Below are 25,978 nucleotides of genomic sequence, written 5' to 3'. Positions count from 1 at the left end.
GCACTAGGTCACTGCGGCAGTAGAGTGTCAGCTCCCACAGAGAGCTGTAAGCATATGGTGTTAGAATGAGTGTGTGCACGGATGTTAGGGCATGTTGGCATGGTAGAGTGTGTTGGGGGGTGATTGCACCTCCACCCAGGTGTCTCTATTCCCAGGCTCAACCGTTGACCACTGGACTGTTTCTTTAAAAGGTCCCCCACACTAAACAGCCCTGGCAAACCCCTGCTTTTGGGCCATTGTCAACCAACCCCTAAAACTACTCCTGGTAGAGGTGGACTATTATACCACGTGACAGCACGTGAGAGAATAAAAGCCCAAGAAAGTAATATGAGGAAAGGGCAACATTGATGCCATTGGTAGTTTTGGTGTCTTCATGGACATTTATACCACAAAAAATGGGCAAAGGCACTCAAAAGGGTTAAAGCGTTGGTTGCAAGGAGCAGGACTCAATGCTCCACTGACAATACAAATAGTCCAGAGGCATGGCAAGCTCGAAATGACGCAAGTCTAGCGGCACGCTTTGCCGGGCTTCTGGCGCTGGCGATACAACCAAAAATGTTCCTTTAAGGGGCGTGTCCACTAAACAGCTCCACACAGGCTGTGGCTCATTCATTGTAAGTTCCCACAGCGAGACATCAGTGGGTGTGAGGAGCTGCTCTGGAAATCACAGCCCGGCTCTGTAAGGAGATCCGTCTCACATACCGGTATATCTCAGGATCATTATCCGTCCCACAGACCGGTATATCTCAGCATCATTATCCGTTCACACACCGGTATATCTCAGCATTGTTATCCGTTCACACACCGGTATATCTCAGCATTATTATCCGTTCGCAGACTGGTATATTTTAGGATTTTTTTTTTATTCATCAGTCCCAGACACCGGTACATTTCAGGATTATTATCAGCTCACAGAAACCGGTATATTTGAACATTACTAGTGATCCTAAACCAGGAAGAGAAGATCGCCCCGCTGAGGTCTCCTCCGAGCGCACGGTGCGGGTATCCCCTTCCTGCCTATCCCGGCCCGCTCGGTAAGTGATGGAGAAGCAGTCGGAGAGCTCGTCGTGTACCGTCTTACTGGACTCCAGTCAGGATCAGGATTCTCGGACCAAGGTCAGATCTCTCTCCCTGCGCTTTACCTTTTGATGTTGTGATTAATCCGAATTAAGCTGCCTTTACCCTGTGTGACATTATAGCCACGCAGTACACTCCCACGCGAGTCTTACTGTATAGGCTGCTCCGTAGGAGCGCATGTATGACAGTAATGGTTTAAATATGTAAATTCTTTCCCCCAAATGCTCATATTATTGTTATTTCTGCAGTGTATTGCTTGATTGGGGGGCTCTGTCTTGTGACTGAGACCAGATTTCAATCAACTTTGAGGAATGCATTTTTATGTCATGTCCTTTTGGTCTTTCATGTGGTTTGTCTGTTTCACGTTGGGTGTCACCATATTGTCAATGTGTGATTGTACAGTCGTAGCCCCCCTGTCAGTGATGTGGTTGGGGTCCTCCATCAGTGTCAGGAGCCTGAAGTGACGTAGGGTCATGTCACATGCAGTCACCTTCCCTCGGCAGCTGCATTGGGATCCATGCAGGATATGCTGCTTGTATGTCACGGATTCCATCACCTCCTCATGACTCAGTTTCCATTCATTCTGTGACGGATATGCTCTGAATACACACACACGCTACATTGCAGCCTCCCCGGCATGCCCTCTGCTTAGTATGTATACACTGTGCACACAAGACCCACTAAGCACATAATACATAATCTTTAAAAAGTTTACATGTATACAATGTATTACACACCCATAGTTACTTCAGAAACACGGCGAGAACCGTTGAGAGCCGCACAAGTAACTTCCTTATACTGTGCTTCTCGTTTCACCCTGGCGGAGGACTTTCTAAAGGACCTTGCCTTCGTGTCTCCAGTGGAAAAGTCCCTCCTGACCTTGAATTACTTACACACTCGGGTGAACAATCATAATAATACACACTATGGTGTGCTACCTACCAGAGTGTTTATTATTTGTCGTGCCAAAGCTTTGTACAGCTGATCCACTTTGAACCATTAATTTTTTTTATTTTTTTTAATATATACCGGATGTTTGGGTATAACCACTTTATACCCAAACAAGAATACCGGCGGGAGATGTACCTGGCGCTTGGTATTGTTCTCCATCACCCCGAAGGCGCTGGGAAAAACGTCATAGACGTCACTTATCTGAGGGGGGTCCTCCTGTTATTTGTCCTGAAAGACCCATGTGAAAAGCACAGTTTTAGCACAAAGTGATGCAACCACCATAGCAACTCCTTGAATGCTACTGTTCACGCTAACACTTTATACCAGATTTACACCTTTTCCATAACCCCCTGTATATCCAGACATGCATGGCATATTAGAACATCTTATGCATGCACATTCACTGTTGATAAACATGGTACTCTTTAAAATTATTTTCATTTGTTCACCTGCAAAGGATTGTATGTTTGAAGGTGTACGTGACATACATTGTTCCCCTGTCATTGCCGCCCAGACATTCTACTCTACACCCGCTCTGCAATGTGCTCAGGGTGTTCGTGGCACGCGCTGTTCTGACTTCTCCCTTGGCACAGTTGGAGTGAGGGGTATTAACATTCCTGATACATATACACGCTTCTCCTTGGGATTTGCACACTCGGCATATGCCTGGTGCATTCCGCACAGTCCCCGTGATATGATTTCTCTCTTTCCCCCTCCCACAATGTGTTCTGGATTAATGTCATGTTCCGTTTTATACATTTTCCCGTGATCCACTTGTAACCGTGCATAGTGTGTAACATGTAATATTATGTATGTTTGTGTGCCGCGGTGTTACGGCGGTCACCCCAGTTTTTTTTCTAACCTATATGTTCTACCAATGCGCCATCCTTAGGCTATTATTTATTCGTAATTGTGTCCATTTGTATTTGGCATGTCCATGATATGCATGTGTTTGTATTTGCAGAGCCGATCGGGGAAACACAAGCTATCAGTATGCAGTAAGATATGCTATGCCGTTGGAGGGGCTCCCTACCAGATCACCGGCACTGCACTGGGATTCTTTCTTCAGATCTTCCTGCTTGATGTGGTGCAGGTAAAAACTACTCAAGAAATTCTAGGTTATTTCCTGCTCAAATACTAGAAATGCTAAAGATTTGATTTCAATGATAAAAACCTTCCTTATCTTAAACTCTATTGATCTGTTAAAATGCGTAGGCATCCATCATGTTAATATTATTTCCTTCATATTTAGCCTTTTGAGCTTTCCTTCCTTGGACGTATAGACCATTATCCTTCCTGACCCAGTTACCTCTCTCTCTCCACAGATGGGTCCTTCTCGTGCATCCATCATCTTATTTTCAGGCAGGGTTTGGGATGCCATCACGGATCCACTAGTGGGGTTCTTTGTCAGTAAAACCTCCTGGACCAGATTGGGCCGTCTTATGCCTTGGTATGTGCATTGGCTAGCTGAGTGTGAGCGTGGTAGAGTGAGTGAGTGAGTTTAGGAAGCTCATACATAGTTGCTTTTTATTACATGTATGAGAGAACATCCATACTGTATTAAATCTTTCCATGTAGCAGCTGTATAGGGTCATATTTCCATGTATCAGTTTCGCTGCCAAGTCCTAAATGAAGGGCAGTCACCAGGAAAATTCTGTCGGCTTCCATGGTAATTGCTCCACGTTTACAACTTTACAATGCCCAGGTGAATGATAAATGTTCTTCCGATCTCTCGAATAATAGTACTTCTGAGGCTAAGATGTTAGAGTGCGGTTAATGAACAACAGACTATACTATACTAGTTACTATACTAGTGAGGAATAGCACCTATGTCTACGTGGAAATGTGTATTTTATATATTTTGGTTCTGTTATCGGGAAGTGCGGGTTACCTGAGGATAGAAGCACATACAATCGCTAGATAAACATTGACCGTGTTTGCCTTGACCACTTTCTATCTGAAGTTTATTTAACAAGAGAAATAGCTCTTTACTCATTTAATTATGTGCCCTGCATCCCAATGCCTTCTGTATTTTTTGAATAGCATATTATTCTAAAATAGGCCATGATGAGCAGCATAAATGATCAGGCATTTAAATCTCGAAAGGTGTTTTGTTTGCACCGCTTTTTTCTTGAATACGTTTGATTTTGACGGATGTGTTCAGTTTGTGTATTTGCGTATTCGTTTTTCTGGAATAAAAGACAAGGGTGATTCATATATCTGAAGAGGAACACACAGCATCTGACGTGGCCTCTCCTGATCGAATGGGGAGGAAGAGGCAGGAATGAGTTAACCCAGTCAAACACTTCTGCCTGCCTTCTCTTTAATTTTATACAACACGCCACCTATCTCGGCCAATCAGATGGCTGGGTGTGTTCAACAGTCATCCAGTCAGACGTGAGTGTGTGTACATTCATTCAGGCACAGCTGAGACAGGGGGTTACTAAAGGACGTAGCAGAAATATCACACAGCGTTGTATGGTATTTCGTACACAGTCGGTGTAGTTTCTTGTGCAAAAATATAAAAAAAATAATTTGCATTATTCTGAGAAACCAATGCTGGCATATGTACTTTCCTAAAGGATACCAACAGTACCAGTGTGAGCTAAATATGCATATCATTAGTATGTAATACAAATGTCACAGGTACATATAATATGCTGGCACTGTTAAGAATCAATGATTTCTTATATCCTAGCAACAGTGAATGTAAGAGACATGCTGCTATGTTATGAGTGGGGAAAAAAGCAGATCACCCTGTAATATCAGAGGTTGGGGGGGTTGGAAACAAATAGGGGCAAAGAGTACCAGTCCTCCCAGATTAAGCCACGCAGGACCAGTAGCACACCTACCAGCATTTAGCGCATGCAATATTATTAGACATGGAGAAATCCTCAAACCCCCTTGTCCAGACAAAAAGCACAAAGACGCTATTTCAGATAATGTCTGGGATTACATTAACAGGGATTGCTTTTCAAAATCTGGTAACCTGGTAACAGCACCAGAAAGGGGGGGGGTCAGTCTTTTAATGTAAATGGTTGGAAATCTGTTATAAAAGAAGCTGTTAGAATGAGGTAGCGTGAGTTTCATCACATCGGCCTCCAGTTCATGAGCAGGGTCTGTTGTAACACGGCTGGTGGTTTTCTGTTTTGGGTAGCTCACAGTCAGAGCAAAACCTGATTGGAAGGCAAACACATTCATTTGCCGACATTGTAACTGCAACTAGCCCAAATTGAACGTTTGTTGCCTCTGTGTCTAAATTGGCAATCTTGGTATAGTTCCGTGATTATAAAGTGAATAAGAAAGTGCTGGTATACCACACCTTGCCTGCAGTACCAGCTTACACTTCAGAATAAGTATTCATATTGTGGGCCTCTGACCGTTAAATTCCTATTGGTGAATCACCTAACTTGAACATTTTCACCTCGAGGGTAGTCTTGCACCAACTAGGCTCTTACTGAATTCCCCTTTAAAATGTTAAATGTGGTTTGAAAAAAATATTAATGATGCTGATAATACACCGTACAGTGACGGAAAAATGCCAAAAATGTGGTATAAAAAATGTAATTAAGATATTACAGCGTTCACTGTTCTTGCATGTTTCAGCATGAGTTATCTGACTAATATATCGTTCGCATGGAATTGTTCTATTCTTAATTTTAGGGATTTATTTCTTTTGTTTTCGGCAAATATTTTGGAGAAGTCCTTTTCAACTGACAAACCAACACACCACAGTAGCTCTCAGTTTATCACAATTACCATGACCTGTTCTAATGTTCCCCTCATGCTCTCCTTGTGTGTGTGTATATGTATATATATATATATATATATATATATATATATATATATATATATATATATATATATATATATATATATGTGATGTAAGGGACCAGAGGAGGATAGATCTCTACTTCTTAGTTGGTGGTACTGCGGGCAAGCTGAGTGCCACCTTGTCAGTCTATGCCTAAAATCCACCCCTGGCCGTGACCCTCAGCCAGTTCACAGTCAGCTGGCAAGCTACCTGTTGGCTGACCCCACACTAGGTTTATATGCCATATTATTAGCCCACAAACCTTGTACCAGTCAGTATTTTAAATAAGCCTGCCAACTAAAATATTTCAACATAAAATGTACTTTAAAGTTGACTGTCTAGTATCTCTTGTTGCATCATGCAATCGTTGGTGTCATAGAAATATAAGCAGCGGCTCCTGTAATGCTATTGGCATTAACAATATGCTTTCACTACAGAAGAAATGAATCTTTTTGTGATATATAAAGAACCTCTCAGACTCAAAATAAATTAAACGATTTGCTTCACTACATCAAGTTGGTTGCAAGCCATTGCCACTAGGTTTCCAATGTCCAAAAAATAAGATGGCACTATTTTACAAGTTCTCATCCAACTTGGAATGTCAAGTGGAATGTTATCAAGTAGAGCATATTAAAAGCATACAGCTTATTAAGCTATAAATGGTAATGTTGTTGAGGGCCGTTCTATTAGCACAATGAAGAATGATCTTGAAAGTTTGCAAATTGGAACATCGCCACTAAATGTGTCATCGTCCCTCCTTAAGGCACTGTCTAATGTCAGCTTGTTTTTTGGAAACACCTTGTTGGCACAAGATAACATCACTATAAAAATGTCCTTGATATTTCAAAATGCAGAATACAATGTAGGATATCACGCAAGTTCCTGATGGAATTGTACTGCTCCACAGCAGGGAATTCCTTTTGTAGTTCTGGTTTTCCACCCAAACATGATTTAGAGATTAGCCACAACAGGACGAAGTGTATTATATTGGACAAACTTCAGAAGGGAAAATTTTGGTAATTTGTAATTATATTAAAAATGTGTAGTAGGTGGTATTTAGTCTTTAGACGGGGGGAGGAGTGTTGGAGAACCAAATGTATTTTATTGGGTTACACTTTAAACCTGTACAGCACCCTATATGTCAATAGCATCAAAGCCTGTGTTAGCTAATGATCTTAGAGATACAGTAAGTTTATTTCAATATGCCTGGGAAAGGTGTAAATATGTCTTGAACCTAAGACGAGATCAAGGACTGATTAAGAGTCCTACATCAGGAGAGATGGGTAGACTAGATGGGTCGTATGGTTCTTATCTGCCGTCAAAGTCTGTGTCTCTATGATCTAGGTTAGGTATTTTTTATTTTTATTTTATAGAAGATCTCTCTGGAGCATTGGGATGGAAACCTCTATTTATTCCTTTGCAGCCATCATTAAGGCAAATTTCTCACAGTTGATGTCCTATACGTCGTATTACCTCTCAGTGACTTCTCCCCACTTCCTGGCGTGTGCACATGAAGCTGCTCACAATACATTGTCCCCTTATGGCTAGCCTCAGGACTAAACTCGTTGGTCTCCACCTGGTCTCAGGCATGTGTGCACACACATTGGAGCATGCATTCCCTGGAGGCTAGGTTGAGCGTCATACCTAGAGGCACCATACCCTGATAACTTGCATAACTGGCTTTGGTGCTCACACCAGGAAAAGGAGACAAGATTAAACCTTTTTATAAAAATGAATCAAAATCGCTATAATCTACGTAGATTATAGGTGGCTAAAAATGGCATATGTACCAAATTTTATAGAACAGTTCTCAGCTTAGAGGAAAATGGACATTATTAGCCTTAATACCTCAGATTTGAACTTTTGAGCTCTTCTTCTTTTATGAGATGCAACAGCAATGGAAATGGTTATTTATTTATTTTTTTGTAACTAGTGGGATTAACACGTGTCACGTGTGTCTATATGTCTGTGGACTGGATATACACACATTGCCCTCATAACTGTAGTAATTGACAGGACTAGTGAATTTGCTACATAAAACCACTACGTATTGCAAATAATGCCGCCAGTAGCATCTAGTATTTACTCACCGTTCTCCTCTCTCACAGGATTATTTTCTCCACTCCTTTGGCTGTGATTTCATACCTCCTCATCTGGTTTGTTCCTGGATTCTCTAGTGGCCAGGTCATATGGTACTTGGTGTTCTACTGTCTTTTTCAGACACTCGTTACGGTAAGAAAAAGGAATTAGGCATCGTTATGAGGGTGGAGTCAGGGGCATCATTTTAGTATATAGTACTTTTGCGATCACGCTTTCAATATCTGCCTTTCAGTGTTTCCACGTTCCATATTCCGCTCTCACTATGTTCATCAGCAAAGAGCAGAGCGACCGGGATTCTGCCACAGGATATCGTAAGTATGCTGCCACTCTCTATGTCTGTACGTTTCCTTTTGCTAAATGTTCAACTCTCCTTTTTACCACTTTGAACTCAATTATATACCTTTTCACTACACTCCATCCTCCTTTTAAAGAGATTTTCTTCCCATTTGTCCAAAAAAAGTAATGACCCCTAGCTTCACTCACCTTGACCGGTTTTTAGGTCACACAATTATTCTGTGATTTAGATGATTAGTTTTAGTGCGTTATTTAAAAAAAAAAATAAATAGTAAAATAGTCAAATTGAAAAAATATTTGTTTTTTTATCTATACCACTATAATAAAATAGATTCATAAAAAGCTAATAATTCTGCAAAACGTGCCACATGATGTGATGTTTCCTGGAGGCAATTTGTTCATACTCAGGACGGTGACCTTGACTTTCAGACTATACCTGGTAGTCATCAGCACGTGCCAGTGGTTTTATTTTCCACTAGCGGCAAATTTTGTCATTTCAGTTACAGGATATTTAAGTTTGTTATGTCTGTTTCTTCACCACCTTCCCCTCAGTCACAGCACACAGGATATTGTGGTTACCTCATACTCCCATCTATTTCCTTTCACGCAGCTTTTGTAATAATTGTTTTTTATTATTGACTTAAAACATTATAGTTTGTTGTCCTGTCGCTCACCTATCGTTTTCCTTCCTCTTCCCTGCTTATACAAAATTATTAAAGTTACCTTTTGCCTTTCCCTACGTCTCCCTCAGGCATGACTGTGGAGGTCTTGGGCACTGTCTTGGCTACAGCTATCCAAGGGCAGATTGTGGGTGGAGCGAATACATCGTGCGTGTCTGACCCCCTCCAGAGTCCATTTCCGAACTCATCCATATCAGTTGAAGATAACACCATGTATGATGATCAGTCTCTAAAGGGCACAGTGAGTTTCTTCTCCATGTCTGGCCTCTGGGTCCTGTCACTGTCGCTACACATAGACACAATAAATACAACGATGAAATAGGGAATACAGCCTTGAGATAATAATATATATACATACATACATACATACATACATACATACATGTGTTTTGTTTTAAGAGAAGGAGGCAAATTTAGGTCTCCTGTTTCTCCTCTGAGTTAATTTATGGGACCAAGAAGAGTTTTAGCATATTTGATTACTATCTTTTTAGCGATTTTTAGCAGATATGAGCTAGCAATGTTATCGGGCAGCACCCAAGTGTAGCGAGTGTGAGAGATTTATGCAAGGATTCTGGATCAGTGATTTCTATCAAACCTCCCCAGATTTCTCCTAAAATTATATAATATATATTATATATATTATAGATAAACATCATTAATTGAATGATATTCTATGTTTCCATGTACTGATTAAATGTATGCAGTGCAGATTTCATTAAGCGATATGCACAGGCAATGCTATTGGCTTGGTTTGTTATATTCACTGGATTAGAATACAGAATTGTGTGTTTATTACGTCTTTTATTTCCTTCTTTCCTTCAATGTGGCCTTAAAAAGATATTTTTTAAATAACTGGCCATTAATGTTTGTACCTTCACAGAGGGATGCCTATATGATTGCTGCGGGAGTGATCTGTGGAATTTATGTGCTCTGCGCCATTATATTGTCCCTGGGTGTTCGGGAGAAAAGAGGTGAGCATCAACTCTCATCTGCTCGCTATGTTACCTCTCCTAATGGTTACTTTCTTGGGATACATTTGTTTTCCCTCTGGCTTTAGTTTTTTCTGTCGTTATTGCAGATTCCAATGAACTTCTCTCTGACGAGCCGGTTTCCTTCTTTTGCGGACTCAAACTGGTTATGAGCCATGGACCCTATGTTAAACTCATCACTGCTTTCCTCTTCACCTCAATGGCCTTTATGGTAAGACCCCAGCATTTTACATTCTCGGTAATGCAAAGGTGTTGATTGCGGGACTCCATAATCACTCGTCTACTGATGACCCCATAGCTGGCTGTGTCTGTAGCTATCTGTGCATGTTTTTGTTTGTACAACTGTGCACAAACTTATCTTTTCAGGGCATACATGTCAGTGTGTGTCTGGGTCCAGCTCCTTATTTATGGCCAGACATCTTTCTTTGTATGAACAGTTGTCAATGAGTCAGTCTCTCTTGGTTCTGTTCATCTCTAATTTTTATGGGACCTGGGAACGTTGCTCGGGTGTGCATGATGTTGACTGAAGGAAAGGGTTTCTAAATTATCTGCCAATGAAGTACATTTCCTACCAGAGAATGTTGGACCTGTTTAGAGGCAGAAGGACTGGTAGACACAGATATTGTCTGGCAGTTACTTTATCTCACATGTACACCTGTCAATGCTGAAACCAGCCAGTGTAGAGGTTGACTGATGGCCTTTGTGCAAATACCAGAATTATAAGATCTGCAGGGGCTGCTTTAACACAAATGTGTGACAGCATACTCTTAACATCTAATTCCTATGTTCCAGATGGTGGAAGGGAACTTTGCACTGTTCTTGAAACATGCGCTGAAATTCCACGACGATTTCCAGAATATCTTGCTGGTAGTAATGGTGAGTGCACAGGCTTTTCAGAATTTTTTTTTCTTTTCATTTAATAGCTGCTACATAAACTACTCCCAGTGTTTCCGCATGCAGTAAAAATGACAGCATAGATAAGAAAACTGGGTCGTATCTGCTGCCAAATTATTTTTATACATGTAGCAGTTGGGCTTATCAGATACCACAGGAACTGATGTATTTCTAAAAGTATTAAACTGGCAGTACCAGCTGCACAGAGTGCCCTTTGTTCTATTAGCTTCATGACAGGAACCTTTTGTATGCCAGCGATCACGTGCCCTGGAATGTCTATTCCTCTCTGCCACATTCTCCTGATAGATTAGTTAGTGAACAATAGGCTCCTTCCTATTTGCTCCAGGGCCCAGAAGTGTTGGGCGTTTTGTTTCATCAAATGTATTTTTCAGAAAACAATATTTTTTTACTACCTTTTGGTAGCTTTAAACCCTCTGTCTTCCATATTTTCTGTGTTAACGCTGTATCTTTTTCTCCATTCAGCTTTCTGCCACCCTAGCTGTCCCATTCTGGCAGTGGTTCTTGACCAGATTCGGAAAGAAAACTGCTGTCTATTTTGGGATCTCTGTAAGTGAATGTAGAAGAAACATAACCCAGCTGTCAGCCTTGGGGGGGGGTGTAAGAAGGAAAGGAGCATTGTGTCTATGCACTGCCATCTAGTGTTCATTCATCAGTACAGCACTATAAAGCAAGGAACATCTCACTCGGTGATTTAATATGACCTACGCCAAATACGGGGGAGGCTGTGCAGAATCAAAACTCTCTATATAATGCATTACGAGGCACTGCACACAGACCCCCGGGATACAATGTCATATCCCGTGGTGACATATTTACCATTGGGGTTGCCCTAGGTCTGACCTACGACAGTGCCCCCAGCTACCGCTCTCTACAATCTCAAATACAATAAAATGCAAAACTGAGCACTGGGATATGGCATTGTGCACCGTCTTTTGATTAAATATATGGAGGCCGAGCGTAGCGTAAATAGGACGATATACATAGGCCTTATAACAGCACAGCCCCGGATCTGCCGCTCTAGCTCTAGCCCAGGAATACGTCACTGGTCATATCCCGGTGCTCCACAGTGAGGACAGCTGCCACAAAGGGGGATGGCATGGGGTAAATGCGCTGCTGATCTTCCCAATAATGTTTCCATCCACCAGTATGTTTGATACAGGTTGACAAAAAGGTTATTGCATATTCACAATGTACAGGTGTCTTCCACCGACAATTATGACCATTTGCATTGTGCCCCAATACATGGTCCCAGAACTGATTGTGGCAACACTCAACACTATCATAAATCTTGTAATTATTAACCACTAAAAGAAATGTTGGCACTCATTCCTGTCCATTTCAACAACATAACCATAGTATGATTTAAAATCCATTTTACTTTGAGCTAATCTGATGTAATCTGCAGCTTTAGCCAGTGATTAAAAAAAGTTTACTTTTGTTTTGTTTCTCAATCTATTTCATTTTTGGATTTGGACATTTCAAATAAGGCTGTGTTTCAATTTCCCATTGCAGTCTGCTATTCCTTTTTTGCTACTGGCTGTGTTAATGAACAGTAATCTCATACTTGCCTATGTTGTGGCTGTGGGAGCAGGACTAAGTGTGGCTTCTGCCTTCCTTTTGCCTTGGTGAGTAATGTCATTCTTTCTTTGATGTATGGGACACCTTTGTTGGTGGATGGTGGTGTAGCTAGAGATGGGGGCATGACCTAGCATTTATCTGGCCAACTTGAGACACATTGAAGAACATCAGGATATGATGTCATATTCTGGCCACAGCTTCATTGTGTGTGTCACTCTGATCTCTCAAACTGGCACATAACCCCACTGCCTGCAAAAGTGGGGCATATAAGAAGGACTGTCCTAGCTAAATTGGGACATCTGGGAAGTATGTTTCCTTCATGTCTTCATGCAGCCCCACAAAATATTTGCTTTATTACCATTTAATTTTGATTCCTCTCGACACCTACTTATTTCCATTTTCTTGCTCTTTCCTGCAGGTCTATGCTTCCTGATGTTATTGATGATTTTCTTCTGAAGAACCCAGATTCCAAAGGACATGAGCCTATTTTCTTTTCCTTTTATGTATTCTTCACCAAATTTGCCTCCGGAATCTCACTTGGGATTTCCACGCTTAGCCTGGAGTGAGTGGATGGTGTTGATATTTGGGATAAAATTTGTGATGCTGGATCCTGGGTGCAGTCACTAACACCACTCCATCACTTTAGTTTTGCAGGCTATAAGACCGGTCTTTGCCCGCAGCCAGAACAAGTGACTGTGACCCTGAAGCTGTTGGTCTGTGCGGTTCCCTTTTTCCTGATATTGGTCGGGCTTTTCCTCTTCAAACTATATCCTATTGATGAGGAGAAAAGAAGAGAAAACAAGAAGGCACTCCGGTAAGTCCTGCAAGGGCTGTGGGAGGCCAAACCAAAAATGTCTGTGGAGCAAAGTGAAAAGTTCCTGGAGTTAGGGGGAGGTGGATTAAGAATCAAGGGGATGCAATGGTCATGGGTTGTTGCTAAATAAGATTGATTTTGGAGTAAAATTAAGGGTGTTTTGGGCTATGTAAGAAGACCGTAATGGTGTAATGAGTTGAGAGGTAAAGCTTAAAAACCGGGTTTAGGTTATGGCAGATATGACATCATGTGAAGAGATCGGATCATGAAACAAAAATAGTTCATGTTGATGTGTATCCAGAATATTTTCGTTATTGCATTTTTATTTAGTTTTGTTTGTAGCATACTCACTAGATGATGGCTAATCACGGGACATGCGTTTGCTACAAAACAATAGCTTGATTTCCTTTTGAATAAAACAGCGGGACGCTTGCTGTCCTGTGGATATTGCTGATTACCCACTTTTAAAATGTAGTATAATGAAAATTGGATGTCATTAAGAGAGAACAGAAGCTGCATATAAGGTTAAGTTAAGGTTTTATTGTACCTGACATGTTCAATTACTAATACATTAATGATAGCACGATAATGAGTAAACCAGATGATACAGAATACGAAAACAATGGCTGGTTTAGAACGCTCTATTGTATTAACATCTCGCATTAGTGTGTTCTTAAACCGGGCTCACAACACTTTTTTTCTTTTCTTCTTTTTTTTCTTCTGTTCATCAGAGAAACTGACAGAGACTCAAGTTCTGACTCTTTGGAATTAGCGAGCAACGTATGACACTGGATAAGCGCTTTTCCAAGGTTTACACGCGGACACTGTAGAAAGAGTCTGATTACTCTACAGTGGGAGCAAGTATCAGCCGTGGCGTCTCTGCACTATTCCTCCTATGGCATACCGTGCCTCCTGGTGCTATCTGTGCTTGCCACAAACTGAATGCTACAGTCCTGCTGAATGTTCAACTAACAAAGTAGTAATGCAACTGTAAATTTAAGTGTTTTTTTGTATATATGGATCTCTTCTCATATTTATGAGGAGTTTAGAAAAACACAGCGTGTAGTTACTTTAGCTCATTCATTTTTTTGGATGAAACTGGAGTTTTTCTGTGTGTCAAACGGTTTATAACCAAAACTGTTTTACAGCGTTTATGTATGTAAATATATAATTAATGTGCATAAGTTTAAATTAAAAGTTACTGTGTTTGTGGGTGTCATGAATATTAACGTTCATAGACGCATAAACACATACATGTATTATTAAATGGTATATGCTTTTGGCCTTTACATAAGCACTAAAACAAAAAACATTTTTCCATGGCAAGTTAAATAACAAAAAAAAAAATCAGACAATAAATGCTTAAATTACAAAAATTGTAAACAAGGTCTTCCGAGATAAATGGCACAAAACCAGGCCATTTTGTTAACCCCTTAATGACGGCCCGTACATGTACGGGCTAAAAATGCATTGTTTTCAATGGGTTTAGGGACCGCCGATTGTCCTTAAGGGGTTAATAGTGTGGTAGGTATAAAGTCTTCATACCAATACAGCCTAATGCATTTCTGAAAGCACACATATCACTTCAGTAGCATGTTAGTGATCTGTCACGCTGCTAAGTATTTTTACAGGTCTTGACACAAGACACGTAAGGTAAAATGCTGATGTAACATCCTAGCGAGAATGGCAAAAACTTTCGGTAAGGATGCAGCAATCAATGTTAAAGCAGATATCACAATGATACCCTATTATTTGGTGGAAATGAAAGAACCCACTGTTACTTGAACGTTACATGCTTCTAAATGGGAGGACCACGGGTGTATTTCCTCTGTCGCCTTATTTATGAAACTTAAGTCATTTGTCATTGGCTTACCTTGTGAAATGAATGAGGACAGAGTAGAGCGGATACTGTGAATCACAGTGTTGAAAAAGCTAAAACACTAGTTCTTGTCTATGGCAGAGGTAGTCAATTATGGAGTATGTCGGGTATTGGCATACAATTCCAAAGAACTTTAGCTGGCCAAACGGACATTGGCTGAAGCCATCCAACTGCCTTGTGAAGAAAGGAGACATGCAGGCTGGAGATGGGCCAGCTCAAACTCCTCTCAATCTTGATTGTGGTCCGAGAGAGTGTCCATACAGACACTCACAAGGACTTTACTGTTGTTGGAAACGTGCCCACTTCTACCAGGAACCTCTGCATAAAATAGAGTATAAGTAACTCCTATATGTTCATGGGAGATTTCGTTTAATAAGAACTCAGGGTCTGCATTTGACTGATCACATCCCACGGAGCCTCCTAGTTCTGTACGTTAAATATACATGATATTGTATAAATATGTATATTATATATGCATAAAAAGTGCACTTACATCTGTATCTTCATAGCAGGCATTCCAGGCGACTGTGTGTGAGATATGTCTGATTGCGACGCCTCAAAACTGATATGGAAAATACCTTACTATCTAAACTTAATGTAATTTAAACTGGCTCAACTTTTACCAAGTGACAGGTGATACTGTTGTCGATGTGTAAGAATGGATTTCCTTGTCTGAGGTTTTTTATTATTATTATTAAATTATTAATTTATATGACATGTGCCCGTATTGTGCCATAATTATTTATTGAACCTAAAAAAAGATTGATTGTGAGAACGTTCACAAAATAAGACAGTTACGTTGTTTCTGATTCTATGGTTTAATAATGGTTGCAGTCTTAATTGTAACTTTTGTTTTCTACCTGATGGCTCCTTTGGAAACTTTTTTTTTTTTATACAAAATACCAAAGGTTGAATTGAAACATCATCTCATCTCCTTTTTATTCTCTTAACCGGGAGTTGTGGTCTGCCGAAACGGTTGATGTCATCAGTTAAATGTAATGATGTATAAATTCTGACTAATTTGTCCGGCGAGGAAGACCGTATGGCATTTCGTTCTGCAGAGCAGTTCAGCACTTGAAATTATCAAAATTAAATAGCTCAGCTATGTATTATACAGTGCCATTCCAGCGTTTCGAGGCTGGCTCATCATAATGTACATTAAGTTGGTGATGATAAATGTTTCATGTACCTACAACTCCCTTTTGGTGAATAAAGCCATGTATTGTAAACCTAAACTGTTCTTGTGCCACCTCTTTACTGTTTTGAAAAAGATCAACCCCCTCAATTTCCATTGGAACTGCTTTGTAGAAATTTACTAAGTCCATTTTACACATCTTGTGTGGTTTATGTTTAAAAATACTGTTTTGGTATGTGTATGAAAAATGTAAATATGGTGGTTGAATGCTCTTTAATAAACTCTGCACAATTCTTGTCCTTGACTTTTGTAGTTTGCTAGTTTTGTATTCTAACGGATTAAGATCCTCATGTTGCTCTATCAACAATAAAAATAGTTGGTTTGACACAATTACATCGAGTTAACCCACACAATTGTGCAGAATTCTACACCCATGACATATCAGCCCTTTATGTTTAAAATGCATTGGTAAATGTGTTATAAAGAAATGCATATAATCACAATGGCGGCGGCAGGGGCATGGGTTGGGATAATACTTGGCTCCAGGGCCGGCCTTAGGGGTGTGCGACCTGTGCGGCCGCACAGGGCGCCATGGCAACAGGGGCGCCTGCCCGGCACTTAAATTAAAACACTTAGCCAAAAGGCTAAAAGGACAGGAGAGAGGGGCAACAGGGAAGGGGAGAGGCTCATGAGGGACTGTCCAAACTAAGCAGGGAGACCTGGCAGGTATAAGGCTGCCCTTTTTAATGCACAACAACGACAGACTGCACCGAACATAGAAACCCAGAACCCGAGGGCGGATCGGCCCCATTTGGCCCCATCTATGTGTCAGTGTGTGATGACTCTATTGGCTGGAGGGTTAGGGCACTGATGGTGATGGAGGGTTTGCCGACGTGTCCTTGCTGAACATACCGTGTCCTTCAAAGGCTTCCAGAAACAATTTCATTTCTTAAAAGAAAGTGGGGCCTTTGAAAACACACCCACTCATAAAACAACCTGTTACGCTATGCCATAAAGCAATCATTCCTGATGTTCCCTCAACAGCTTCATTGTGATGTCATCATGAACTTAAAAACAAAACACAATTAGACAGGAGAATTTATTTATTAAATGCTATTATTTCGTTGAATGATTCAGTGGGTGTGGCTCGATTGTGGACGGTGCTTTAAAAAACACTCTCTCGTAAACAAACCTTCCTCAAAGACTGGGCGTGGCTTCTTCCAGCCCCGCCCACTATGCCATAAACCAATCATTTCCAGTGTTCCGTCAGCAGCCTCATTGTGGTTTCATCGGTAGCACAGGCAATGAATAGAGGGGGAGACTCGTAAACAGGTCATTGCTCAACAGAGCAGTCGACCGCGAAGATGTGCAAAGCCGAGCGTGATGTGTATCTGAGCCAACTACTGTGTTTGGGGTACATTGGGGCATTTATACTCCTCTGTATCATATTATTAACACGCAAAAAGAGAGACAACTCTCACAGACAACGACATGGACCCGGACTCCATCTGCACCTCGTGCATTCTCTGGTCAACAACTCCATGTTCCAGATGGAGATGGAACACAGACGGTCCATGTCCCGTCTTATGGACAGACTCTCGAGTGTGGAGGAAAATCTAAAGTCAGAAGGTGACTACAGGAGGCGGAGGCATGAAAACCAGTCACCGAGACGCCGGAGAGAACATTGCAAGACCACCTCGAGAAGCTCTCAGGTGTCACGAGAGGACATATCTCAGAATTATTTCAATCTGACTGCAGACCATGCCCATGGTCTGTCTCAGGAGAACAAAGAGTTCCAGTCAGTTATCAACTGCCTTCGTAGGCAGAACGAAGAGCTGACAGAGCGTCTGGAAGGCATGAGTAAGGCAATCCCCTTGCTTGAAGAACATATGGCCATCAAAGACCTTGAAATTCAAGACCTGCAAGACAGATGTCATGACACGGAGATGTCCTCACGTGAATCTATTGAAGCGGCTGAAGAACTCGATGATAGGCTGTTGAAAGTGTTAGAAGCCAACGAGCAGATAGCTGAGGCCAACGATCAGCTACAACAACAGCTGTCTGCCCTCCGACAGGACAAGCGGAAAGTAGTCACAGTCGTTGAGGAGTTTGAAGATGCTATGGGAGAAATGAAAGCTTTAGTGCCGAGAGATGTACAGCTGAGCGATCCACGTAGCATTATACCTCTCATGATGATGGAAGAACTGATCATCAAAGCTCAAGTCTTCAGTACCATCGTCAACAAGACTCACTATAACTGCTGAATCACCAATTTGGGTTGTGGCCCTCACCACCAAGAGGCTACACTCTAGGGAACTATCACCCAGCCCAGAGGACACTCTTTTGGCCACCAAAGAACATGAGAAGTTTCCATCTGTACGGTGATTTCTAACGGAATCTTCTATTGATCTCCAATCACAAATATCCAACCGTTAATCAATTTGGCAATAAAACTCAATTTAACATCTAGTATGGATCATACCATTTATTATTCGGACAATGGAGGGATTCACAAAGGTGGAGTGAAACCTTCTAAAAAGGGACGGGCAACAATATAATGATGCAAATCCTGAGATCCAGGAAGTTAGTATGGCAGCACCCATTGTATACACACAATACAGGTTTCTTATACACATACAGGAACGTTGTACAGCTCTGATGGCGCTATAAACATCATTACATAGGTTTATTTATTGATTTCTATCCATACCTGGGTAATACCCGTGTAGAGTAGTTGGGGTTCCCCCTCTTGTGGGAGCAATGGTGTTGTGGGGGGAGGGGCTATCTGCACATAGGGGTAAATGGGAGGGAAGAAGAAGGGAAACGGGGATCTTGCACTGGAGTATAAATCCTAAAATACTGTCCAGTCACCCGGAGGCTCTGAAAATAGGGTAAAAAATCTGAGAATCTGCCATTCACCCTAACACCTAGAGAATGGGGCAAAACCCAGATAATCTAACTATTTACCCAGACACTGTGAGGATTGTGTAATAACCCTGAAAATCTGCCCATTTACCCCAAGATCGCAAGAATGGGGTAAAAACCCTGAGACTGGGGTAAACACACTAAGGACCGGCCCATACACTCTGACACCCTGAGACACCCTGGGGTAAAAACCTTGATAATCTACCCATTCACCCTAACACCTTGAGACTGGTGTAATTTGCCTATTTACCCGGAGACTCCAAGACTCTGAAAATCCAAGACACTGAAAATCTGACCGTTAACCCTGAGACTCTAAAATTGGGGTAAAAACCCTGATTATCTCCCCATTTTCCTCTGAGATTCTGACACTGGGGTACAATCACTGAGAATCTGCCCATTAACTCTGAAAGTGGGGTAAAAACACTTAGAATCTGCCCATTAACCCCAAGATTCTGCGACTGGGATAACCCCTAAAAAATCTGCCCATTTACCCTGAGACTCTGAGACTGGGGTAAACACCTGAGAATCTGCCCCCCCCCCCAGATTCTGAGATTTGGGTAAAATCCTGAAAATCTTCCCTTTAACCCTCCGAGACTGAGGTAAAACCTCCGAGAATCTGCCCATTCACACAGAGACTCCGCGGCTTCATGGGGCCGATCACAGATTATTATTACCCTTATGCCGGGAACATTAAGATTTTTTTGCCCCATACAGGTGCTTTTTATTACCGGACTTCACCCCCTGGTTATCTGCTGCTATCATTAACCCTTTCGGAGCAGGTAGTTAGTACCGTGCTGGGACACCCTGCCATTCAGGCGCTCGAAGAAGCGAAACTCTCTGGGTATGGGGGTAAGATGCTCTGCCAGGGCCCTGATACTTGCCCTCATGGGGTCGTTGCAATGCTCTGTGACAGGTAAGAACTTGCTAAATGAATTGTTACTGCGGAGTGTCCCCATTTAACTTGGCCAGTCCCTCTTCTGAATCACGCTGCCCCCCCCCCAGGTGTCCCTGTTTTGTAGGAGCTAAACATAGGGCACACAGTCACATGAAAAGTCTGGGTAAAACCCATCCCCCACCTCTAACTACACCCCAAAAAAGAAAAGTGCCCCTCTCTGGGAATTGGGAATGTTGGCAGGTATTCAGACATTATATAAAATCAAGTAAAATTGCCTCTTTTCTTGCTTGTGAAGCCCAAATCGGTTTCCATGGTGATGCAGTAAACTAAAACACGCGCTTTAGTTGCCATGGTGATAAGCATAGCGGGCGACTTCCTGGCTTTGGAAGGGGTGGCGTTAGCTGTGTGAGGAAAGGTGCTATGTGTGCATGTGGGAGGGCTACACATCTATGGTGGTGAGGCTACCCATGTGAGGGGAGGGCTAGCTATTTGGTAACAGGGGAATTAGGAGTGAGGTGGGTGGGATTAATCTCCCTTTTTTTTTACTTTATTTAACATCCGCCATGTTAAATAAAGTTTTTTAACTTTATTTAACATGAAGGATGTTAAATAAAGTTAAAACAAACAAAAAAAACCCAATGTTTTAATGTAAGTCCCGGGCAGGGGCGCAGAGCGGTCGCTCGTAAAGTTTTCAGCAACTGCTCGGCGCCCCTCACTCTTCGTGACTGCCTCCCGCTCCCACCGCAGGACTCCGGCAACAAGGTAAGTAAGGATAGGGAGAGGCGGTAGATAGTGAGAAGGGGCGGGGGGGCAGTGAGAAGGGGCAGAGGTGGTACATAGTGAGAAGGGGCAGAGGGAGGGAGGCAGTGAGAAGGGGCAGAGGTGGTACATAGTGAGAAGGGGCAGAGGGGGGAAGGCAGTCGGAAGGGGGAGGGGGGATAGATAGTGAGAAAGGGGAGGGGGTTAGATAGTGAGAAAGGGGGAGGGGGGTTAAATAGTGAGAAAGGGGAAGAGGGGATAGATAGTGAGAAGTGGGGAGAGGGGATCGATAGTGAGAAGTGGGAGAGAGGTGGTACATATTGAGAAAGGGGGGAATGCAGTGAGAAGGGGGAGAGGGGATACATAGTGAGAAGGGGCAGATAATAGGAAGAGGAGGGGTAGATGGGGAGAGGGGGTAGTGTGAATGCGTACAAGAATGAATTAATTAATGTGTGGATGAATTGTGTGAATGATTTGTGAGACTGCATTAATGAATATGTGTAAATGATTTTGGGATGGGGGGCGCCAGAGAAGTAGTCCGCACAGGGCGCCAGAGCACTTAAGGCCGGCTCTGATTGGCTCCTGTCTTCAAAACAACTGTTAGGCTTCTATTGTACTAGTTTAAAGCTAATCACAAGCAAAATAAAGATCTAACACAGGATGGAAACTTAAATAGAGGTCTAAAGTAGAACTGCCTAAAAGTGGGACAAAATTCTTAGTAGCCATAGCCCGCTAATAGAATGGACCTTAATGCACTTAGTATCAGTACCAGCTAAACCCAGAAGATAACATACCTGGATAAAGTACAACTAATGCAGTGGAAACTAAGAGGTGGAAGTATTTTGTAATTTGTAAGGTAGAATATTGCATTACATCATTGTACATCTGGCGGATAATTGATAAATGATTAGTAGACAAGCCAAAGAGGAGTTGAAGGACTTTGGACACATCCTGTATCTAGAAGCAGGATGCCTTTCATGAGTTTATGAACTGGCGTGTCTGCCAACTGGAATATTATCACTGGAAACGATGTGATGTAATAGCTGAACAATAAAGATTAATAATGTAGGCTTTCCGCGACTGGAATGAATGTGATAAAAAAAAAAATTGCAGTGGATTAAATAAATAGCAAAATATTTTGAAGCTAATAGCCAAGTAAATACGGGTGTAGCTCGACCTCTACGATTTGACAGATCAAAAAATATGTAAAGATAAAAATGCAAACGGTTTAAAGCGCACGTCCTCAGTAATAAATCAAAGTAGGCCTAAACTAAAAATACAAATATGATAAAATCTGATAGATAGCACCCAAAATACAACAATATCGCCAAAAAGATACAATATACTGAGCATATGGATATCAATCAGATATTTAAGGAGCGATCAATAAAGTATATAAAAAATATAATAGAATATATACAAATTTGCATTATTGTCCTAAATCATGACCATACTGCAGTATTGAGAAATACAATATTGCATACTAAGGATGCCTAAAACCGAATTCCTGGAGGTTCAAAGGGATCACAAAAACCAAAGTATGGTGAAGTCACCATGTGTAGATCCGCTATTCCATTTTTCCAAGTGGGGTAGGGGACGGTTTTTCAGTTTTTTTCTTTTTTATCTTTAAATTTGCAATAGACTCCGTATCTTGAACTGGATGCAGACACTATTCTATGCACCAGGCTTGTACAGGCTTTTGCATAATTAGATTTAGTGCCTGGAAATCTCACATTTGATAAGATAAGCATGGATAGCATGACGCGTGTTAGGTCTTCTATCCGGATAAGAGTTGCCTGAAATGGTTATTGGACTTTGTTCCATGAAAATAAGAAAATGTTCATGCATTTGCAAATGGTGGGATGGAATCTTTCCTTGTTGGCGTCCACTGGATCTGGAATCCATCTGAAAAACTTCAGCAATTGGTTATATACTGGTATATACAAGACACAGAAAGGTCTATGCCGAGGGATCATTATTAATGGAGAATTTGATGGAAACTTGATTTTATGGCATTTCCAATTGCTGCATTTGTTGAGGTGTCTGAAAATCCAATCTGCAATTGGAAAGACTGGGAATATATTCCGCCTGACAGATATTACACCAATCTACACAAAAATACCTTTGTGATTTATGTTTCTTACTGCCAAAACGTTGTTCATTCTCTAAAGGTTGCCAAAATCCACTAGGTCAACCGTGAAGCATATTAAGGCAAAATGAACCTGCCAACATTGCCAGATAGTTGATGTGAGCAACGGATTCATGTAGACACCATTTGCCTGATTCCTGATTTGCCTGACTGTGCCTGATTCCCTAATCAAATCCAGCATTGTTTCTTGGTCAAGATTCAACATAAAACTTTAACTCTGCCTACAGAAAGATCAATGTTTTCATGACTATCAATATGGTTCCTTTTTTGGGAAGTTCTTAGTTAACACTATCTCCAACAGAAGGATAAGGTGCATAAGGTGTGAGCCAGGGATCGCCACTCTCCATAGACTTTGGGATGTTAGATAAAGTAGGTGGAAAGGATCTATGCATAGATTCGAACATAGCATTTAGAGTGAAAAACCCTAGATGTCTCGAAATTGTAAAGCTGACAAAGATAAATCTTCATTCTCTACAAGAGGAGAAAGGAATAGCATCCCTTTAAACAGAGGTAATAATAATAATAGTAATGTGAAATCAATAAGGAGATGTAAAATGAACTAAATAACTAATAAGGAGGAATAAATAATCCAGGCATAAGAAGTGATGTGAAGAGTCACAGATAATTAAATGTGGTAAAAGTGAAGTACAATTTGAAAACTGAAAAAGTGAACATTTCTACACAAAGCAAGAAATTTTCCTGCAATAAAATCTACGTTACCAAATGACTGCAAAAAGGAATGGGTAATGGAATAAATAAAAGAGGGGAAAAAAACAAAGAACTGAAAGGGAACAATGGCGATCAAAGTCAATACAAAATAAAGAAGCCAACAGAAATACAATAATGGAGAAATGCAAGCAACAAAAAGCAAGTACTGAACAGGTAAACGTTAACGTTAATAATTGGTGAATACATTTGAGAATTAGGTAATTAAATATGCCGTTACCTGATCCTGGGTACAGCAAAGAAAGAGGCCTGTTACTGGGGAACATAGCATTTACTTCCTAACATGATTAGAAATACAATAGATTGTAAGCGTGCAAGAGCAGGGGGCTCTTCTTTTGTACCAGTTTTCATGTGGATTAACCCCTTCAGCACGGGCGGGTTCATACCTAAAGTCCAGAGTTTTTTTTTTCATTTTTCCTAAATGTTTGTTAAACCATGATTCCCCCCCTTCCATATTTGATGTACCCACACAAGTTAAACATTGTTTTGTTCTGGATACCGTCTGTAAAAATCACAGGAATACATAATAATTATTAGTGCTAATATATTAAAACACAGGCCTGTGATAGCCATCTGGCCAGGGGCCCATTGGCCAATAGACCCCATGGGTATAACGGGGAACTTGTGGGCTCTGGCTACCCGGAGCCTACCCTTGTGTTTCTTTCGGAGTTCCCAGGTATGCCCACAGGGTGCATTAAAATGTAAAGTGCGGCCAGTGATATCCATTCAGGCCATTAAATTGCCTCGGCCACTTGGTAGTCCCCAGGCCTTGTTGAAGCGGAAAACATAATACATTTAGGTGCCACTACTGAACAATGACACAGTAAAACCCCACACACATCTCTTACATATTATTCTATATTGTATATTGCTTTGGGGGTAGTGAAGGGGAGTTTCATAAATATTTTTTTACTTGAAGTTTGATGGCTTAATATAGTGACTTTTATTTTTTCCCCATAGTGACATCACTGGGCTCCCTATATTTTTTTTATTTTTAGTTTTTTCAATTCAATTTCATTTTGACAATTTTTGTTGTTGTTTTTTTTTTTTTTAGAGTGGGAGATACATTTCCATTTGATCTTTCCTGTGCTGATCACATTATGATCAGGAGGCAGGGCTGATCACAGTGCATATTATCAGCCAGCAGGAAGAGCAATCAGAGATCTCAGTAGGGTCTGGAGAAACCCTCCAGGATCTCTTCTCTGAAGCATTTTTGGTGGTTGTCAGCACCTGTTGGAAAGGTTGGTCATTCTTCCACTCATAGTGATCTCCTATGTAATGACAAGGAGATGCCCCTTCCACTGCAGAAAATGTCAAGACATGGGCTAATGTTGTTGTCATTTTAAATTGCCTTAAATTATTTTCACTATCCCTTATTGTAACCGCGCTATGGAATCTGCTGGCCCTAAATAAATGTAATGCTTCCTGATGGGTGGATTAGGGGGTCATTACTGTGGCATTATTGTTAACTCCTTATGTTTAATGAACATGTATGCTTAATAGGAGCCTCCTTTCTCTAATAAAATTCAATATATAAAAATATAATTTAAAGGAACAGAACTGTTTATATTATAGACCAATGATGTTTCCTTAACCTCCCCTTACCCTGCAGAGTGTTTCAACAAGAAACATTTTCCTAAACTGCTTGGCTCCATCTCAATGATATTTCAAGCAGGCTAGTGTGCCAATGGCACTAATGGATCACAGCATGTTCAGTCTTTAACAGGATGCAATGGGAGCTCATGCAGCTAGCTTCCCGCGGTTGCTTGCGTAGAGACCAGTGCTGCCAACTGGCACTTTAGAAGACAATCACTGGGAAAAGCAAAGAAACATGTTTCTCACTGTAATGAAACTCAAACTTAACCCACTAAGAGGCTGGAATAATGTTTTGGAATTTTGCTAGAAAGTTAGAAATTGGGAAAACCTTATAAATAGGATATAATTTTCATAGAAAACCTTTTTTTTGAGTTGACAGGGCCAACATCATGGGGGTACACACTGTACTAGTACCCTTAGTTCTAGACCACTGTCCAGCCGTCCTGCTCTCTCACCTGAGACAGCAGAGAGGCTGGAACCCCCTGCTTGTCCATAGGTAAGTCCCCAGCGGAGTCATGTAACGTGACCCATGTGGGCCCCTAGCACCACCTTTATCAACCCCCCGGACATGAGGAATGTGACATAATTTTCTGGCGTTCAGATATGGCATGTGAGGACCCTAAGGAAGCAGAAGAGCCAACATGGGTCTATCTATCTATCCCTCTTTAAAATCTGTAGTTTTACATATCAGGACATGATAAC

The 25,978-nt window shown here is 41.3% G+C and overlaps 1 protein-coding gene across 2 annotated transcripts; it reads left to right on the top strand.

Annotated features, from left to right (window-relative positions):
* The first annotated feature begins 645 nt into the window (after positions 1-645).
* Positions 646-14,588, top strand: MFSD2A (MFSD2 lysolipid transporter A, lysophospholipid). Of its 2 annotated transcripts, XM_053454630.1 has the most exons (14): positions 646-1,116; positions 2,993-3,121; positions 3,354-3,478; positions 7,951-8,074; positions 8,175-8,253; positions 8,988-9,157; positions 9,797-9,887; positions 9,995-10,116; positions 10,698-10,781; positions 11,283-11,366; positions 12,333-12,445; positions 12,817-12,960; positions 13,045-13,212; positions 13,944-14,588. In XM_053454630.1, exons 1-14 carry the CDS (start codon positions 1,042-1,044, stop codon positions 13,996-13,998), a joined length of 1,563 nt encoding a protein of 520 aa, XP_053310605.1. In that variant the 5' UTR covers positions 646-1,041; the 3' UTR covers positions 13,999-14,588. The 2 variants fall into 2 exon arrangements, with proteins under 2 accessions (XP_053310605.1, XP_053310606.1); XM_053454631.1 differs by lacking the exon at positions 13,944-14,588 and having other exon boundaries at positions 13,045-13,216.
* The last annotated feature ends 11,390 nt before the right edge of the window (positions 14,589-25,978 follow it).

This window comes from Spea bombifrons, chromosome 2 (genome assembly GCF_027358695.1).
Source record: "Spea bombifrons isolate aSpeBom1 chromosome 2, aSpeBom1.2.pri, whole genome shotgun sequence".
Classification (NCBI taxonomy): Eukaryota; Metazoa; Chordata; class Amphibia; order Anura; family Pelobatidae; genus Spea; species Spea bombifrons.
Note: the sequence above shows the minus strand (reverse complement) of the source record. Positions and strands in the feature narration are given on the sequence as shown.